The sequence below is a fragment of the Protopterus annectens genome, chromosome 7.part1 (genome assembly GCF_019279795.1).
Source record: "Protopterus annectens isolate FY-2018-M chromosome 7.part1, PAN1.0, whole genome shotgun sequence".
In the NCBI taxonomy this organism is placed as follows: domain Eukaryota; kingdom Metazoa; phylum Chordata; order Ceratodontiformes; family Protopteridae; genus Protopterus; species Protopterus annectens.
In genome coordinates this window covers 482527148-482546985 of record NC_056740.1, presented here as the reverse complement: position 1 = coordinate 482546985, position 19838 = coordinate 482527148, and the positions used below count along the sequence as shown (strand labels likewise).

Sequence of the window (19838 nt, the reverse complement as noted above, 5' to 3'; positions counted from 1 at the left end):
TGGCTCTCCAGGGTGCCGTGGCGCACACTTTGGGAAACCCTGAGTTACAGACAAAGTTAATGTTAAAAAATGAGTACATGTGGCGACAGCTATTCAGCATGATGAGTACATGTGGCGACAACTTAGCAGGATGAGTACATGTGGCGACAACTATTCAGCAGGATGAGTACATGTGGCGACAACTATTCAGCAGGATGAGTACATGTGGCGACAACTATTCAGCAGGATGAGTACATGTGGCGACAACTATTCAGCAGGATGAGTACATGTGGCGACAACTATTCAGCAGGATGAGTACATGTGGCGACAACTATTCAGCAGGTGGATTCCGTCCACTAGCTGGACAAGACTGTTCACAGAACAGACACAGTGTGAGCAGAATTATTGAACAGAAAAAGTTATGCATTATAATGTAAAAAACCAGTGATGTGTCAGTTTATGATATTACCCATAATATTCTGGTCTACATATAACTATACTGAACTTTGGTTACCTCAATTTGAAGGAAATTACATAGATATGGATAACAAAATGCATATGTTAAAACATTGTATAGAAACTATGAATGGTTTCATATGTGGACAACATTCTCCTATTTATGAACCATGTTTTTTACAACATTCTGTAAACTTGTGCAAATGAAAAATATTGCCTTCAAATTTTAAAATGTTTGTCGAAGTGGCACCAAAATTTGTATGCATGGTTTCAAATAAACCAGTGTTAAAATATAAACGCCCTTTGTGGGATGTATCAGCAATATCACGCATTTAAGCTGGGAAAATTAAACCTATGCATTTTCTACCAGTACTAAAAAAAATGGCAAAATTTCAGTGGAAATATGAAATGATTCAGTTTCCTTACATTACCTTGTCACTAGACAAGTTAAGAAAAACACTAAAAGACACAGACGATCTTAAAGCTTACTTGGATCATCGTAACCGCAGCATATTACGGCATGAAGTAAATAGTATAATAGTGAAAGACAAATTAGTAAAATTGGCTGAAAAAAAAAAACAGAAGCTAACACTGCCCATAATTGGTGGGACATATTCACAGTGTGGTCATCATCTGGAACTAAATTGTTAAATTGGTTTATATATCTGTTAGTGGTAGTTTTAGGTGTCATAATAATAATGACAGCTTGGAATGGTTGAATATGCTGCAGGCTGCGAAGAGTTGCAATAACTCAGCAAGTCATGATTATAAACATGAATAAAGTGGTAAATGCTGTAAATAGCGATGCTGATAAAACAAATGCAGTCTTTTCTTTAACAGAAGCTTAGACCGTTCCCTAAAAAATATAAGAAGGGGGAACTGTAAGAGCAATATTAATCTGTTCCATTTAGTATATTTACTGTAGCTTCAAAACTGTTGCTAGCATGATTATTAATACAGAGCAAAATGAAATATAAAGAGTTAACTTAGAAGTAGTACAAATGCTGAAAAATAGTTTAATTAGATATTGGCATCCATGCATAAAGGAATATGTTATTGAGAAACAGTTTGTAAAAACAGCTGTGTGCAGATGGCGGTTGGAAAATGATTAAACAGAATGTCACTGCGATAAAAATATGTATAATCAAAAGGATGGGAACATTAGCATGATAATACAAGAACACCAAGTTTCCAGATAATGCAGGAACACAGAGTTTCCAAGGGCCACCAAGTTTCCAAGGACCAAGTACAATCATAAATTAGAAGAAACAGAGTGAGACTGTTATACATCAGACTTTGGGAGAAAAAACATCAGACTGTATAAATATGAGCCTGTGAAAATAAGCTTCGTGAATTTGCCAGAAAGCTGAAAGCATTATTTTGCATGTTGTAGAACTGAAAATACAATTCTAACAGTAACGTTGCTAACTGAAACAGTTGGTCTCTGTGTATTTATTGTACTTAGTAAAATATCGTAGCCAAGTAGTTGGTCACAGTAAGTAGCTAAGTACTGTGGTATGCATGTGTACAAATGCAAGTAACACCAAGAAACCAACAAAGGACAATATAATTTTTCACAAACCATCAGTCAGCTCGAGCTGAGCTGACTAAAAAGACAGGTTTGGGTGCCACATCACTCTAACCTTTCATGCCAACAGACAGATGGAAGCTGAGCCCTGAAAGAATAATGCTAGGAGCAATAAAAAATAAAAGTGTCCACACCACGGCATAAACAACAAACCAAAAACATGGGTATGTAAGGAGGGAGCAACTATTGCAGCAGTGATAATTCAAACATCAAGTATCATGCTAAGTTTACTTACAACTGTGCTATGTTCATCACATTGACCACTTCTGCAGCAGTCTTAGCTATACGGGTAGATTATCCTAGCTAACTACACTGGGAGGTGGAAGGGTCCAGCAGCTTCTGGAGAATGGATCTAGCAAAGCCTGATCTAGACCTAGAGAAGGAGTCAAGCTTGTAATGCCTTGTAAATGTATGTATAGAGGACCAAGTTGCTGCATCTGTAATACAAAACACCATAGATGAGGCCCAAGGCGCTAGCAGAGAGGGCCTTGACCCTGATTAGAACAGTTTTGTTGGGGTAAATATAACAAAGGTAACAGTCTGAGACAACCATTTGGAAATAATCCATTTTGACACCGGTTGTCCCTTCTTACTGTCACAAGAAATGAACTGATCCAAAGCTCTGAAAGATTTAGTTCTTTTTTTTTTTTTTTTTTTTTTTTTTTTTTTTTAACAAAAAACATCTTTATTAAATTATCTTGCACAACACAGGCAATCTTACATTTATATAAATGAAAAACAAACAACACTGACACAAATTTACTTACAACCATTAAGCATCACACACACCACAGAGGCAACTGTAGTTGCAAACATTATCCGTCACTTATAATCTATCCAGTCATTGTCAGTCAAGCATTACATAGCTTGTTCATATACTGCCTTCTTTTGAACCTTGTTCCTTGTCTATGTTCAACATCTGTCATTATGTTTTAAACCTGTATTAAGTTCTACAGCTGTTTTAAAATTGTTTTATCTTGTATTATGTCCTACAGCTAGTTCACTTCTAGAATTTTTAAATGCAATTTTTTTCTCTAAATGTATATGTCAGTAACACTAAATGTGGCGGCCCTCCACTGAAAATGGACCTGCGTCCAGTAGGACTCTCCCAGTCAACAAATGTAAATAAATACAGAAATAAATAGTCTGCATACATTGTTCCCACAATTCCCATTTTTCCTATGTAGTTTGCTCCTTCCCTTTTCTAAAGATCCTAATTCCAGTTGTTTTATCTGTTATTATATTCACTAGTTCTAGTAAAGTTGGTTTAGATTTTGATTTCCATTTTCTAGTAATTGCTTTTTTGACAGCCACCATAATTAGACTCAGCAAGGCTTTACTATGTCTAGGCAATCCCGAGTCTGTATCATAGCTCAAAAAAAATCATCTCTCCAATCAATCCAATCTGCTCACACAGCATCTCTGACAGAGCAGTCTGTTGAGAATCTTTAAAGTCTGCCAAATCATTATATTCCCAAAAAATATGTTCCCAATTACCTCTTTCTTCCAGTCACAACTCCAGCATTTGCTACCCACCTGAGGAAAAATTCTTTGGCGTCTACTTAGGGTATAAAAATACGTATGTAAACACTTCCAGGCAAAAATCCTAAATCTTCTAGGTTTTGTTGCATATTTGGGAGACATACATACAACCCCCATTGTCTCTTTGTGAATTGCTTATCCAGTCTCTCTTCCCAATCCTTTTTAACCTCATCTGATTGATTCTTATAATTATCATGCAATATTTTATATGCTTTACTAATTATTCCTTTAATGGCAGCTTCTGTTCTAGATTCTATTAAAAATTCTACCAGTGCTGGTCTTTTATTTTAGGACCCCCCCCCCTATTTCTTTCTCTTTACCTATACTCTGATATCAATCATTGATAGGGAAGGCAATTTTTAACCTGCAGTGTACAAATAAATTATTGGTGTCTTCCCATTCTATTACCTTTGCCTGTCTAGTTATTTGCTCCTAAAACCTTGATTCCTTTGCCAGTTTTCTCCAATAAATTCCAGCCCCTCTTACCTATTGTCTGTATCCCTGACCACAGTCATCCCTATCTGCAGAATCTCTTTTCTCCATTTTCATACTGGTTTCGTTTTTAAAATACTCCCTGCTACTTTATGAATACAATATTCTGTATGATTACCGACATTCCCCTTAGGAGTCTGCATCCAAAATCCCAGTCTCCCCTTGTTTTTTAAGCTTACCCCCTGCATCATCATCATCATCATCCCTTTCCACTTTGAATTATAGTTTTCTGCTTGTGCTACTAATAAGAGCCTTAACTGTGTTATTTTAAAATACCTCCTCAAATTGGGTAATCCTAGTCAGCCTTGCACTGTTGGCAGAATCAGCTGATCCTAGTTGACTCTTGCTATCTTTCCCTCCCAGATAAAATCCTTCACCTCTTTTTTAATTGCTATTCACAGCTTCTCCTCTGGTTGATAAAAATATGCCTGACCTGTGTATAAGACTAAAGGGACTAAAAATATTTAGGTCTATATTACATTCTCGAAAGCCGACAATGTCAAATCTGACATTGTTGACATGAGAATATCGAATGCTCAGAATCTCAAGCGTGTAAACAGAAACCTCCGTAAGGGGAGATTTCCATTTACTGCAATGTAGTGCGGTCTTGGAGTTGGTATATTTAAATAGTGGGGGGTGTACCCCCCACATGGGGGGTGAAGGGGGGCTTGCCCCCCTGCTTAAACCCATTAGGGTACTTTTTTCTTCCTTTTTTTGTCTTTTTATACGGTCGATGTTTGAAGACATCGACCATATGGTGTCGACCATATGTTGTTCGATGTTTTCAAACATTGATCTTATAATATAGACCCAAATATTTTAACTGCTTGTATCTTACTATCCATATAACAAAGCTTCCAGTTTCTCAATTTTTGTATTATCTTCTGTTTAGTTTCTTCTCACATATCTTTAGCTGCCATGACAGAGTCATTTCTAAATACTTCATTTTATCAGGTCCCCATATGTATGGATATTGTTGGACCAATTTGTGTGTGGGTACACAATTCACCACTATTGCCTTTGTTTTACTTTCATTAATTTTGTATCCCAAGAAGATCTGAAACTGTCTTAAAATGTACCACAACACTGTAATGTCCTCTGAAAGATATAGTTCTGTCAAGATAGTAGCAGTGTTGTCAGTGGATATCCAATTTATGGAATATCCTTCCTCCCTCGATTTTAGATTTAGCAAAGAAAATGGCGAGACTGACATTTGGCTTTAAGTGGACTCGCATACAACTTTAGGCATGAAAGAAAAACTGGTTTTCAAAGAAACTCTGACTGTGTGGAAAATAAAATAGGATTGACTCACCATAAAACTTGTAATTCAAAGCTCTGTGGTGTGTGTGATAACTACGTAGCACTATAGTACAAATAACTAAATAAGTAGGGGTTCTATTCTCAGATACTCTTCTTGCAGAAGTCAGAACACTCAATAAAATGGTTTCCCAGGTTAAGAACCTAAAGTCAGCCAGATTAGCTTGTTCAAATGGGGCAAGTTTAGCTTCGCTAACAACAATTAGAGATCCCTGGGGTACACACTTTCTTGCTGGCCTCTTCTTCAAAACCCTTTTCAAAAACATTCTGACATAAGACTGCATTGAAAGAGGAGGATCCATGGGCAGACATGTATAAATGTCCAACAAATGAACCCTGACAGAGGAATAAGAAAAGCATTAGGTTAGTAACTCACACACATACTGTAAAACCAGAGAACAGCTAACCCTGAACGGGTACTGGTTACGCTGCTGGCAACGACTAACCTTTTCCATCTGCTGACATGCAATTTTCTAGCTGCAGGCCTTCTTGCACATCCTCAGTTAGCAGGTGCCTAAAGAGAACTAAGACCATATCATCCAGGCGGTCAGCTGAAGTTGACTGGGGTCAGAGTGTATTAAACACCCCTGGTCTTGTGTGAGTAGATACAATATGTGAGGAAGATTGTGGTAATTGTCCCCCGGTCAATTTCAAAAGAAAGAGGAACTACTGTTGACTGGGCAGAATCATCACAATGATATTGTGCAGGAGATTCCTTCTGAATTTTCAGAAGTACCCTGGATATCAGTGAAAAGGGTAGAAAAGCTTACAGAAACATTCTTGTCCAAGGAAAGGTAATAGGCATCTGTCCTCCAAGCCTTTTTGCATGGAGTCCTGGAACAAGATCTTGACAGCTGACTATTCAGAGAGAAAGCAAATATGTCTTACTAAACAACTCCCACAGATGGGTCCAATCTTGGAAGACCCCCTGATCTAGTTTCCATTTGTGAGAGTCTTACCTAGTTCTGCTCATTTTGTCTGCCTCACAGATTTGCTCTGACAGAATGCAGAATGCCTGTAGAGTGAGATTATGATGTGAGGCTATATGCAAAGTCAACATAGCTAGTCTGCAAAGGGAGGTAAGACCTGGTTCCCCTTTGCTTACTGATATACCACATGACTGTGGTTTTATCTGTAACAACTTAAAGAGGTCCAGGGGTTGGAGGTTTGTTATAATGGTTAAGGTGTTTACCTCATGAGCACAAAGTACAGGGTATGTCTTCTCTTTGGAAGGGAAACTGGTTAAACCTAAAATGGTCCACAAGGACAGTTAGATGGAACCAAAGATGATTAAATGAGTTGAGTGCCCTATCAGGGTAAGCATCTCTTTTATATTTATATGCTTGCATCTGTTCTTAGTGTCCCACACACCTTGAACTTATCCATCTAGAAACTCCTCACCAAGCAAAGTCCATGGCATCTGTGGTGACTGATTGCTTTGCAGCAGGGAGGGAGAAGGGGAGAAGGGGAGACCTGGATTTACAGAGATTTGCTGTCTCCACCAAGTGATTTCTCTTCTGATAAGCTCCATAATTGGAATTTGAAAATACAAAAGATGTTGGTGCTAGGACTAAAGAGACTTCATACATCATTGCATCTTTCATATGGAGTATCATGAAAATCACAAATGCCATGAAACCCAAAATCCTGAGGTATTCCTTGCAGTGACCCAAATCTGAGTGGAAAACCTTAGAAATAGATCTAGATATAGATCTATTTTTGACCAGTGAAGAAAAGTTCCTTGAACTGAGGTGTCTAACTGACGCCCTAAGAATGCTATCCTGTGAGGAGGAGTCAGAAAAGACTTTTTAATGTTCTCTTGGAACCCCAGCTTGTTTAAGAGATTTTTCACCCTAGTGAGATATTCCTATCACTTTGAAAAAGACTCTGCAAAGATAAGCAAATCATCTAAATAAGGGAAAACGTGGATACCCCGTAGCCTGCAGTGAACTCTCACTGGAGCTCGACACTTCGCGGACACTCGTGGTGCAGTGAACAGTCCAAAGGGTAAGACAGAGAACTGATAATGTGATAGAGACATACAAAGCCTTAAGGAACTCCTGAAGTCTGGATGAATATGGATGTCATGATAACAGTATAAGATTCTTACCAGAAAACTTAAATGAGGAAGAAGAGGCAACCGATTGTGAACTGACATCATTTTGAACTTGGGCACCATCACAAAAAGGTTTAGGAAAGAAAGTTTCAAAACCAGCCTCCAAAATTTTCTTTCTTTGTTACTAAACCATCCTTAGGGCAGCCACGGTGGTGCAGCGGTTAGTGTTGCCACCTCACAGCAAGAGGTTCTCTGGTTTGATTCTCGGCTGGGGTACCTTCTGTGCAGAGTCTGCATGTCCTCCCTATGGTCGCATGGGTTTCCTCCAGGTGCTCCGGTTTTCTCCCACATCCCAAAGAAATGCAGTAGGTGGATTGGACACTCTAAATTGGCCCTAGGTGCGAGTGTGTGCGTATGTGTGCCTTCTGTGGAAGGTTGGGCGCCGGGCTGGCAAATCGACACCGTAAAACTCCACTGCCAATCATGAGCAGACAGCTGATCCACTGTGGCGACCCCTAAACAGGAAAAACCGATAGAATAAGAAGTTACTAAACCATCCTTAAATAAAATTATTTCCCAACCTGGGAATCAAGAACTGGTTTTATCATTCCCTGGGACAGCATGCTTTGAACAATGGGAGGAAATAAAGGAGTTTTGTCTGGTGGATGAGGAATTATTCTCTGGAAATGAGGGATTTCCTACCACTGCTATCTGTAACCTTGATGAATGATCTCTAGAACCATTTGTCAAACTATCTGTTACCAAAAAGAAAAGTAGAGATTCAGACCTTCTGGAAAGGAAAAGCAACTGCCAGGGTGGGAGAGGGGACAAGGTCTCTTAAATAGCCATTCTGATTTGCTGGACTGTCCTTGGTTTTGGGGCAGTCCTGAATTATTTTTTGACCCCCCCCCCATATCTTCTTATGCATTTTGTTGAGACTATTTATTTTATTTTTTTTTTATAAACTGAATGAGGGGGTTGAGAATCCCTTAGAAAATTTGGTAAAGGAGAACTGAAAAACAGATTGCCTGTATCAACTTATCCCTTGCAACATACTTTTTGACAACCTCTGCAGCAGGGGAAGCAAAAACTAAATCTCTATCCAAAGCAGAATTTAAAACTTCATTTTTCACATCATCTAGGAGGTTCTGAGAATGTAGCCATGCAACTTCCAAAGTACACTATCAGTGGCCATAGCCCTGAAAGAATTATCAGCTGAGCCATGCATACACCGAGACTTGTAAAATGGAAGAAACTACATTATTTAAAGCAGATTTTCCTCACAAGAAGGAACTGCAGTCAACTTCAGACAAAAGATTCCTCATACTTTCACAATTAGTCAGAATAAACTTTAGCATAAGAGCCTGACAATTCAAAATTCGAGAATCAGTGTTGCAGCAGAAGTAAACAGTTGTCCCATACTTATCAATAATCTTCCCATCCTTGTCAGAAAGACTAGGATCAAAAGCAGGCAAATGATAAGCAGCAATAGCATAACTAAAGCTCTAGCTGCTGGGTCATGTTTGGGAAGAGTTTATAAAAAACTGACTTGAGTAACTTAATTTATTTAACATTTGTTTACCTGGAAAGTCTGACTTAGAATGAAGCCAATTTTCAGCGGAGGCCCAGCGAGAAATGCTCCAGACACGTCTTTGTAACGTAAGAAGAAACCGGAGCACCAGGAGGAAACCCACACAAATGCAGAGAGGACATGCAGACTCCACACAGAAGGCGCTCCAGCTGAGAATTGAACCAGAGAACCTCTTGCTGTGAGGTGACAATGCTTATCTGCTGCACCACTGTGCCATCCAATCTTTACAGATTCTATATGCCTTTTTGGGGGGAGTTGGCTGACTATCAGGAAAATTGCAAATAGTGACACACGCACATCCTGCACAGAACTGGAGGAATGGATGGAGGTTTTCATAATTCCTTCTGTAACAACTCAAAAGTATTTTCTGAGGGACTGAGAAACCCAAGTATTCTCCCACTGAAAATACTGGCACATGCTGGATATAGTCTCACAGAAAGAGCATCCTTGACAGGGAGAAATCGAAACTGAGCTCTCTCAGTCTGAATCAGAAAACCGTGTGTCTGTCCCTCCTTCCTGTCCACATTCAAAATCTTGAATCTCATCAGGAAAATAAGTATCCCGCCACTTTATAAGAAGGATCAATTGCCTGAATTAAACCCTGAGCCAGACCCAATAAACTACTCCTGTCTAACGACATTTGAGGAGGAGGAATAGATAAAGGTTTAGTTTTCCATTTCTTTTTTGTCAGGAAAAATGGAGCCAACAGTGTTATTAATGCCATCAGCAGCTTCCCCAGGGATGGGCACAGCATTCTGATCAAACAGGGAAGCCTTCCCTGTTCCCTCTGCCAGTACTGACAACAGTGTCTCTCCCTTGCCCAATAAGGGAACCCCAGCAGGAGCAGAGGATGTGACTAACCCTAGGTCCATAGTGGCTGTAGGTGCTACACCAAAGGGATCCTGGGTAAAAGATGAGTGGTCTTAGGGAAAAGCTATGGCCACAGCTGAGTCACCCACCTGCGACTGTTGTAAATCGTTAGCCTGCTGTGCTAGCAAAGGCCGTTTGCATCACTTACTCTTTTTATAGTCAGATCATTAGTTTCATGGTAAAGCTGAAAATGGTGCCTCTTTCCTGAGGAAAACAAGTGGCAAGGGCCAGTAAAAATTTAAAGTCTCTAATTAGAAAGACAGCTTTTTGACACAAAACACAGCAAAAAGCACTTTAAAACACATTGCAAGTTCCAAAAAGGAAAATAAACATAATTTCTCCACAGAAAAAAAATGTTTTTTAAATTACTTTAAACAAGTTTTAAACCAACATTTAAAAGTCCAGTTAATCTTGTGACACTCCATTAAACTTAAATTCCCAGCTTAAAAATAACTTTCCTAAAGATGAAAGCAGAATAAAACACACATTTTGTTTTTACTGTGGAAGTTTTTTTCCCAAAGGGAACTGGTTTGCCCAGCAAGGGAACAGCACAAGCAGACCACCGATCCTCAAACGCCTGCAGAGCAGCTCTCTAACATCAGGAAAGCTCTGGAGGGCTTGTTCCCAAACCTGTCTTTTCAGTCAGTTCAGCTTGAACTAGAAGGTGCCCTGAAGCTTTGGAAGCTGACTGGTTGTTATATCCTTGGCAGGATATGACCCATATAGCTAAGGCTATAGCAGCAATGATCAATATGATGAACGTAAGTGGTTACAGTAGTAGGCGATCTGGTATGTTAGGTAGCAACAAGCAAAGATATACTATACTAACTGAATGGTTCTATTCCTTTATAAAGAAAGAACAGCATATGCTAAAAAACCCTAATACTGGCCTGGGTGACCACAAAGAACAAGGACACGATTGGTCATGAACTCAGCCAAACATTTGCACTAGCTGGAAATTGCTACCCGTGTCATACTGTGATAACCTACATCCTACCGAACTGATGTTAAAAGTGAATGCAAACAAATGGTTAAAACAAAACATCTTTGGGACAAATGCTAAGGTTAGCAGGTAGAAAAGGAAAGACAAACACAAACAGAAGCATCTTAACTGACTATTTTTCTCCTTCTTTGTTTTTTGCCTTTTTTTTTTTTTTTTTTTTTTAAGATACTATTTTCTTATAGATAATTCTCTTTCATTTACTTCTAAATCATCCTGCCAGGGGTATGGAAAGGAAGTTTTCTGAAGCAAACAACGATGCAGTGCTTACCTGTAACAACTTACAAAAACATTCTTTTTTTTACATTTTCTTTCTAAGCCTTGCATTTCCAATAATCCATTGTTGGGTACCTACATGCTAGCTTGAATTTTGCCACCAGACTCTCATAATACCTCAGTGCAGCTCCTTACATTTTTCTGGGTAATTTACTTCCTGCCTCTACAGCCCGAACACCCATGTCGTGTAATGTCAACAGCTGCCCCATAACATGGACCATTCCTCAGTTCTTCATATTGTCTTTATATTAAGATCACTCCTTTGTATGTACTCGTTTGTAAGGCTTTTCTTCCTAAAGGCCTAGTTCCTACAATATACACAGCCTATGGAACCTTATAGGTTGGTCTTCCTAAAGGCCTAGTTCCCACAATATACGCAGCCCATGGAACCTTATAGGTTGGTATTGCCCCAAATCTTCCCCTCAAGAATGCACCCAGCAAACCAGCATCTCTTTTTTTTTTTCAAAAAATTTCAAATGCCACCCCACTTCTGCAGCATTATTAAACTGGCAAATTGTGCTAATTAAACTATTGCTGTTCATCTCCACACCAGTATATTTTTTACTGGATGGCATAATCCAGCCTAAGGTATCCATCTCCTCAGAGTCACTACTTGTTCCCTTACAGAGCACGCCCATCACTTCAAAGTCGTACAGCGCATCAGCTTTAAATAGAGCATGTCATCCTTCTTATCCATTCTCTACCTGGATGAAGCTCATTAACAGTGTGACAGGCCACAGTTCACCTTCACCATTATAGCACCATTGCTACAACGCCAGTGGCACCATCTCTCACCAGGTGTCACCCAATGAAAGTACAGCTGTGAAAGTGCTCTTAGCATAACAGCAGATGTCCGATAATATCTCTGCTGCATAAGCATTTAGCTGTATCGGTATATCCTGCCAAGGAAAGAACTGCTGGAGAGTCTTCCAAGGAGATTCCCTCCACACATGCACCTAGGTGACTATAGCTTGAACTCACAAAAGAGAAACAGCCTCGGCAGCAAATATCTTCAGGATTTTCTTACCCCAAAAAGAGGGAGGCTACTGTCCTTTTCAAGAGACAAAGTTATGACTACAAAATTATTACTCGGAAAAAACTATGTATAAAAAGCGGTGGTACTACTGCAGCAGTGATATAACGGAATATCTACAATTATGGTTTGAGCACTTACACAACTGGGATCTCATTTGCAATGCTTTCCAAAAGCATGCACAAAGCACCAAACAACTTCTCTAGAATGTCTCTAGAGTCCACCCCTTTCCAATACTGCCTGGCAGTGGTTAACCATGGAAGGAATAACAAAGCAAAAGAAATTGACAACCATCTTGAAATTATCTGATCTGACATGTTTTGCTGCTTTTTCATCCCATCATAGGAGATAAACAGCTGTTCAGCTTTCGTACAGGATTTAGTTTTGTCAAGATAATGCCAGAGTTGCCTGTGCATGCAGAAACCTTTTTTTCTGTTTTTTAGGTTCAGGAAAGAATATACCAGAAGACTGACGGCCTGATTCCAAGTAAACTCTGAAACTACTTTCATCATGAATGAGGGGTTTGTTCTTAAAGTAACCCCAACTCTACGGAATACCAAACAGGGTTCACCTACCAAAACAGCATGCACCTCAGATACTCATCTCGCAGGTGTCGGGACAATAAATAACATAGTCTTCCAAGAAATGAAAAATAAGCTTGCCTGACGAGCTGTTCTAAGGAAGACATAGGTATTTTTTTCAGCACAAAGTTAAGATCCCGAGAAGGGGACATCTGTTCCCTAGGTAGTCTTAAATGCAAAATTCCTTTCAGAAACAGCTTGAACAAAGACTGAAAAGAAATGGGAGGGTGCATGAGCAAGTGTGCTGAAATGGCCAACAGATGAACCTTGGCAGAGGAATAAGAAAGCCCAGAGTGCAGTAACTTACACAAATATTGCACCACCAGTGGTATATAACACATTATTGGGCCCTGCTTATTAGTGTGTCATCAATTAATCATTTTTCCACTTACCAACATAAGATTTTCTAATGCAGCAGCAGGTTTTTGTGCCTTCCTTAGAACATGCTGCACTTCCTTAAAAACAAGATGCCTAAAAGGTAATCAAAACTGAATCATTCAGGTAGTCCACAGTAGTTGTTTCAGACTGGGTTGTATAAAATTCCCCCTGTCTTGTGTAATAGATCCAGTGTGTAAGGAAGTTTGTGGTAAATGCCCTTGGCCAGTTCCATAACAACAGACAACCACTGTTGTATGGGTCAAATGGGAGTCACCACAATGATCTTAGAATCCTTCTGAATCTTTAGAATGACCCTGGATATGCAGTGTCATTAGTGCAACAGGTAGCACACTCGCCCTTGCTGCAGAAGACTGTGGGTTCTATTCCCACACCAGTTGGATCAAATGCAGATACTGTAATGCAGCATAAGAGGGGTGCTTTACTCATGAGTGTGCCGCCCTTTGGATGAGATGGTAAACCAAGGCCCTATCTGCTTCAGGTGGTGGCAGCTGAATTGGATGTAAAAGATCCCATGGCACCTATTGAAAAGAGTAGGGGGGAGTTCCCTGAAGCCTTGGACAAATTTCCTCCTAGTAATATAAATATCACCTCAGGTATCCCCTTTGAAAAGGTTACCAGCTTAGTGGGACTAACCTGGTCAACAAAGGATGTTCTTCTTTCGGCTTTTCCCGGTTAAGGGTCGCCACAGTGGAACTCCAGTCTGCTAATGATTGGCATGAGATTTTTACGGTTCCGAGGTGCAAGCTCGATGCCCAACCTTCAACGAAGGCACGCCCATTCACGCATGTCTTTCGAACGCCACTCGGCCACGGGGAGGACATGCAGACTCTACACAGATGGCGCTCCAGCCGAGAATCGAACAGGAGAACCTCTTCCTGTGAGGTGACAACACTACCGCTGCACCACCGCGACCTGGTCAACAAAGGATAAATAAAATAAATATCAGTGGAAATGCATACAGGAACATTCTTGTCCATATGAACGGCAAATCAAGCCTGCTTGCAAGCAGTCCTGAAGCAAACTTTCTCAAGTTGTCTGCTTTGAAAACAGATCTGCTTGAAGTGTTCCCCACAACTTGATCAATTCCTGGAATTCCCCCATTTAATTTCCATTTGTGAGAGTCTGTCCTGGTCCTTTTCAGGTTGTTTGCCAATACATTTTGCTCTGACAGAATGCAGGAAGCTTGGAAGGTTAAATAGTACTGAATTGTGACATCCCAAGCTACCACAGCCAGCCTGTACAGAGGGTAAGACTTGATTATACTCACGCAGGTTTATGTACCACATCACTGTGGTGCTGTCCACAATCACTTGCAAAGGCCCTAGGAACCACAGATGAGGAAGAGATTCTATAGCATGCATCACAGCTTCTCTTTCACACTTATGTGTTTTGGCCGTTCCCAAGGACCCCTGCACTTCTACCGCTATTGATACAACTCATATGCAAAACTTGATGCGTCTGTTACAGACTAATGCATAAGATGCAAGATGGAAAGACAGATCTGGATTCAGAGAAATCTCATCTCTCGAAAAAATCTCTACCTTCACAAAACCCAATACTAGAATCTGAAAGTCCAGTGGATGAGAATGCTGGGTCCAACCAGTCTTTAAGAAACACTGGATTTTTCTCATGTGGACCATGGCAAGAGGAATCGTGAGAATCATAGATGCCATGAACCCCAGAACTCTCGGATTCTCCAAGAATGACTGGAGCAACTCAGGAAAATTTCTAGATACAAATCTACTTTCTCCTGTTTCAGGAATGTCTTCAGAATGGAAGAATCTAGAAGGCATCCTAGAAAGACTAACCTGTGAGAAGGAACCACAGAGGATTTCTGACTACTGATCTGAAAACCCAGGTTGATAAAGAGATTTTTAAACCCATGCAAGGGGCTCCTGACACCTAGAAAAAAAAACTCTGCAAACATAAGCAAGTCACCTAAATAAGGAAAGGTGAAAATGCCATGCAGTCTGCAATAGCTATCATAAGAGCTAGATACACTGTAAACACTCTTGGGGCTGTATATAACCCTGCCAGATCGGGATGAAGCTTTTCTCCACAGGTCTCCGCTGAAAATGGGCTTCTACCCAGTCGGACTTTCCCGATAATCAAATGTCAATAAATAAATAATAAACTGTAACACAGAAAATTGACAGTGTGACCCAGGCACAGAAAACCTTAGGAACCCTCTGAAATATGTGGCATCAGGAATGTAATAAGCATCTTTTAAATCTAGTGTTACCAGAAAACAGAAATGTTCTTCAAATTGTCAGAACAAGTCAACATATACTTCAACATATGAGCCTAGGAATTCAAAATTCTGAAGGCTGGGGTGGAAGAAGAAAATATTTTCTTCCCAAAACTCTCAAAAGCTTTTCTATTCCTGACTGAGGGAGAAGGATTAGCATTAATCAAATTCTTATTGATACTTGGAAAGGAAATAGAAAACAGCTGCTGGATCAAACCTGAGATAAGAAAACAAATGCTTGGAAGACTGTGAAACTTTATAAAGTCCGTCTGCCTTTTTAGGGACTGAAGCTTGACTATCAGACAAATTGCAAGCTACATCAAAAGCATCCTCCTAGGCTGGCAAAGGAAATTGAATAGGAACTGGCGAATCCGCTTGCAGCTTATCAAAATATTTCCTTGTGGAAGAGGGAATTTCCACCTGCTCCCAGTGAAACAAACTGTTCACTTTGGACAGTCTCAGGAGAAAACACAGAAGACAGCCTGTCCCTGTTTAAGTCAGAATCATCAAATAAGGCATCCTCAGGCACTGAGGTATTTTACTGAAAATGTTGAATTATTCTAAAGGCTTTCAAGCCTGCAGTAAATCTCTACCTAAAGTACTAAACTTATCCTTGGCAATAGGAAAACTGTCAATAGCAGATAAATGCTTAATTTTTTGTTGCTTTTTTTTTTCCTAGGGACATCCCTAGAAAGGAACCAACTCAAGGCTGAAACTTCACCCATGCAAACAGGTATCTTCACCTAGTCATGCAGAGAAGAACTCCTCACTGAAAGCCCCACGACTGAAGAAAGTGTCTCTCCCATGCCTCCTAAGGCCACCTGAACAGCTGTAGAGGGTTTGGCTAACCCCTGGTCCATGGTGGCTGAACAGATTACACTATAGGGCTCTGGAGAAACCAACAAAGGGTCTGCGGAATAACAAATGGACACTGCAGATTCATTCACTAGCAGCCAAGATACTGCTTGTACCTGCTGTGACAGCAAGGGTTCCCTTGTAGTTTCTTTTTCTTAGGTATAGGAGGAGAAGGAACCATTTTCTTTGGGAATGAAGCCGGTCTCTGGTAAGTGCAGCTGGATGGAACCAGTTGGAAAGTAAGTTGTCACAGGTTCCCCATCCATGTGAAGTTCCTCCTTAACCCAGTTCAAGTGCAACTTGAACAACTAGCTGGGAGACCAGAAATTCATCCCTGGTTTGGCACCTATTGTCTCTAATGGACACAAGGAACCTGTAAATGGTTCATCTCCCAGGCCCCTGCTTACACTTATCAAGGGTATCAGAACTTGTCAGATTGAGGATGCATGGCTAGGCTTAAAAAGACCCTTGTAGTCGTTAGCCTAGTAAACACCTATAAACCTAAAATGTTCATACACACTTACACTTTCCAAAATTTAAACCACTCCCAATAAAACAAAAATTATTAATAAACAATATATTTTGACTCAAAAAAGCTGTCAACACCATTGAATACCATTATTAAAAAAACAAACTGTCAGATCGCAGTCACATAATAGTCTATCCCAAAATACCAGTATTCTTCAAGAGATCAGGTATAATTTCAACAAAACACAAAAACAAATGTGTGGAAAAAACTCCCAAAAGGGGACTTCTCTGCCCAGAATGGAACAAAGAAGGTTACCATCGATCCTCTGAAGCCCAGAAGAACAGCTCTCAAGGGTATCAAGAAAGTACTGAAGATATTTGGCGCCCCTGTTAGCATGAGCCACAGCAGCCTGGGGTATGTGTGGGGGGAATCTCAGGCTTTGGCAGACTAGACAGCCCTAATATCCTTAGAGGCTATAACCCATATAGCTCAGCACTGATACACAAGGACCATTTTTCAGTCTGCAGAACACACAACACAGACTGTCTCTGTTCATCTTCCAAGTACTGACAGGAACTGGCAGTTCATTTTAGAAGAGGAAGGGGGTGTCTGCACTTTCAGCCTCACAATGGTTCCATTACTGAGTCCGACTCTTACAACTGTTTCTGCTAAACAAAAAAACAGTAAAAATGACAGTAACTGTGTCGCAAAAAGTTTCTTCAGAGATGTTTGCAGCTTTAAAACTTAAACTTTGTTTTGCAAGCAATCTTCAGTATCTTGTCACAAAAGTATATTTTAAGACATTGGCAGCACAGAATTGTGAGACTAAGTTTAATTATTTAACATTTGTTAACTAAAAGAAAATAAAGTGCTCCACAGACGGCAATTTCAGACTCTCATAGGTTCATAGCTCATAGTCAGGTACTAGGTCAGCTGCCCTTGTGGAGATCAAACCTTGTACCTTCTGTCTGTGAAGTAAACACCTTGACTGTCACACCACCTCACCCCACAGTGCACTGTGGTTAATTACAATGCAACAAAGACAATGGTTCCCTTCCCCTAATAATGTGTACTAAAATATATCTCAATACAATAACAATTATAAAGAAGAAGATAACCCCACAAAAAAAAAAAAAATATATATATATATATATATATATATACATACACATATACATATACACATACACACACACACACACACACACACACACACAATAACATACACTGCAGTGTGTTGACAAAGAAATAAAACGTATGAAATAGTTGATGAAATACGCAAATAATGATGGCTAAACACTGATAAAGGAAATCACAGTAAATAAGAGACAGCTAGGAAAAGCTGAAGTGGTTATACCAAAAAAGGACATTGCTAGTGAGGAAAAATGATGACAGATAACACAGAGTGACCATGTCAGACAGTAAAGCCACATTCCTGACCCCAGTAGATGCATTCCCCTGCTGCTACAGTGTTTAATAGAGACAATAACTCTAACTAGCCCCAAAGGTGATATGACAGAATATGTAGGCAAGTATCTGTGAATTTGAGTAGGCTTAGCTTTTGCAGTATGTATGATACTAACGGATTAGTATCAGAATGTGCTATCAGTCCAGCCTTAAAGGACAAAGACATACAAGTACAGAATTAGTACCAGCATCAGTGATACTTGGGTCAGGTTATGGCTCATGTTCTCACATACTTATTCATAAAAAAATGATGACCGATTTGCAACAAACTGTGCAGTCCTAGCAGTTGGCAGCGTGTGCGTACACACACACACACACACACACACACACACACACACACACACACACACACACACACACACACACACACACACACACACACACACACACACACCTCTCATTTAAGCTGTGCACCACAGTTCCTTAAAAAAAAGGGAAAATCAATACCTTGCTCACCACCAGCACCAGTGGGTGAAATCTGAATAAGGTAGTAAAGGCATCATCTATGATGAATGACATAAAGGCATCATCTATGATGAATGACAGTCTCCCATTTTTTACTGTGTCTATAACCCGGTCTACAAACTGATTACACAAATCATTCAGAAGGGAATTAAGCTGAAATTGTACTACATTAAAAAACAAAAATAAATTAATAAAATGACCAACCTGCTGAATGTTCCATTCCTACAGGACAGGCCCAACAAGGCAATAAAACCTGCTGACAGCTTTCCCCTCCACAATGTGAATGAATCCAGACCAGTTCAGGCTATCCTTTCTTCCTGTTCTCTAACTACTATCTTAACTGAGCTGAACAAGAGAAGTTGTAGAGACTTCTCACACGGATCCCACCTGCAGTGAGCACTAAAACCCCCAGCCTCAGTCATCTCTGAGCTAAGGAAGCACTGCCCTAGCCTTGTTCTATGCACATACAACTCGTACTAGCAAGGAAGCAGGCTCTCATCCCAAAGGTCAGGTCCCACCTCAGCTGAAAGAGCACTGCACTCTGGGAAATGTAGTTTTGAGCATTCCTGCTTAGTATGGCTGGGTACAATGTCAGACAAATAAAGGTTTTACAAGAAAATCCTAGACAAGCTAGAGTTTTCAGTGTGTGATTCCTTAAAACCTTTTGTAAAAGAGGATAATGGGATGTATGCAAATGATCCCCTAAGGACATCAGGTGTGTAAGCTTAGCTATATGGCAGTTCTAAATGCCTATGACTTTTTTTTTTTTTTTTTAAGTCTGTTAATGGACAAAGTCATGCTAATACAGCCAAACCTCAACAGCTGTGGATATGCATGTTTTAGTCTTCATACGACTTCATCAGCAGAAAATAGGTTGACTGTTTGGTTAACCTTTAGAAACACATGGTTGTAGTACCCAGCTGATGTTAACTATTAAGGTGTCTGCAAAATATCCCATCTAACAACTTGTGTGTCCTGTTCACAAATAAAGGTTTTCATGCTGCCAAGAAATTAATTTTCTGGTTCATTTCTAATCCTGCAGTTTGTAAACAGGAAACAGAAAATAATAAGAAAAATGTTTCCCTATATCTGTCACTTCACTAGTTAACAGTATTACGCTGAACTGTTCTTAGCAAGTTAATCCTTGAGTTGTT

At 39.9% G+C, this 19838-nt stretch overlaps 1 protein-coding gene across 1 annotated transcript in view; it reads right to left on the bottom strand.

The window, feature by feature from the left end:
* The window catches only part of MON1A (MON1 homolog A, secretory trafficking associated), a 481001-nt gene extending 461813 nt beyond the window's left edge, over positions 1-19188 (bottom strand). The window contains exon 1 of the mRNA XM_044078934.1: positions 18889-19188. Coding sequence (XP_043934869.1) covers positions 18889-18904 — 16 coding nt within the window. The 5' untranslated portion in view covers positions 18905-19188. The remainder of the gene's footprint in view (positions 1-18888) is intronic.
* Positions 19189-19838: the final 650 nt, after the last annotated feature.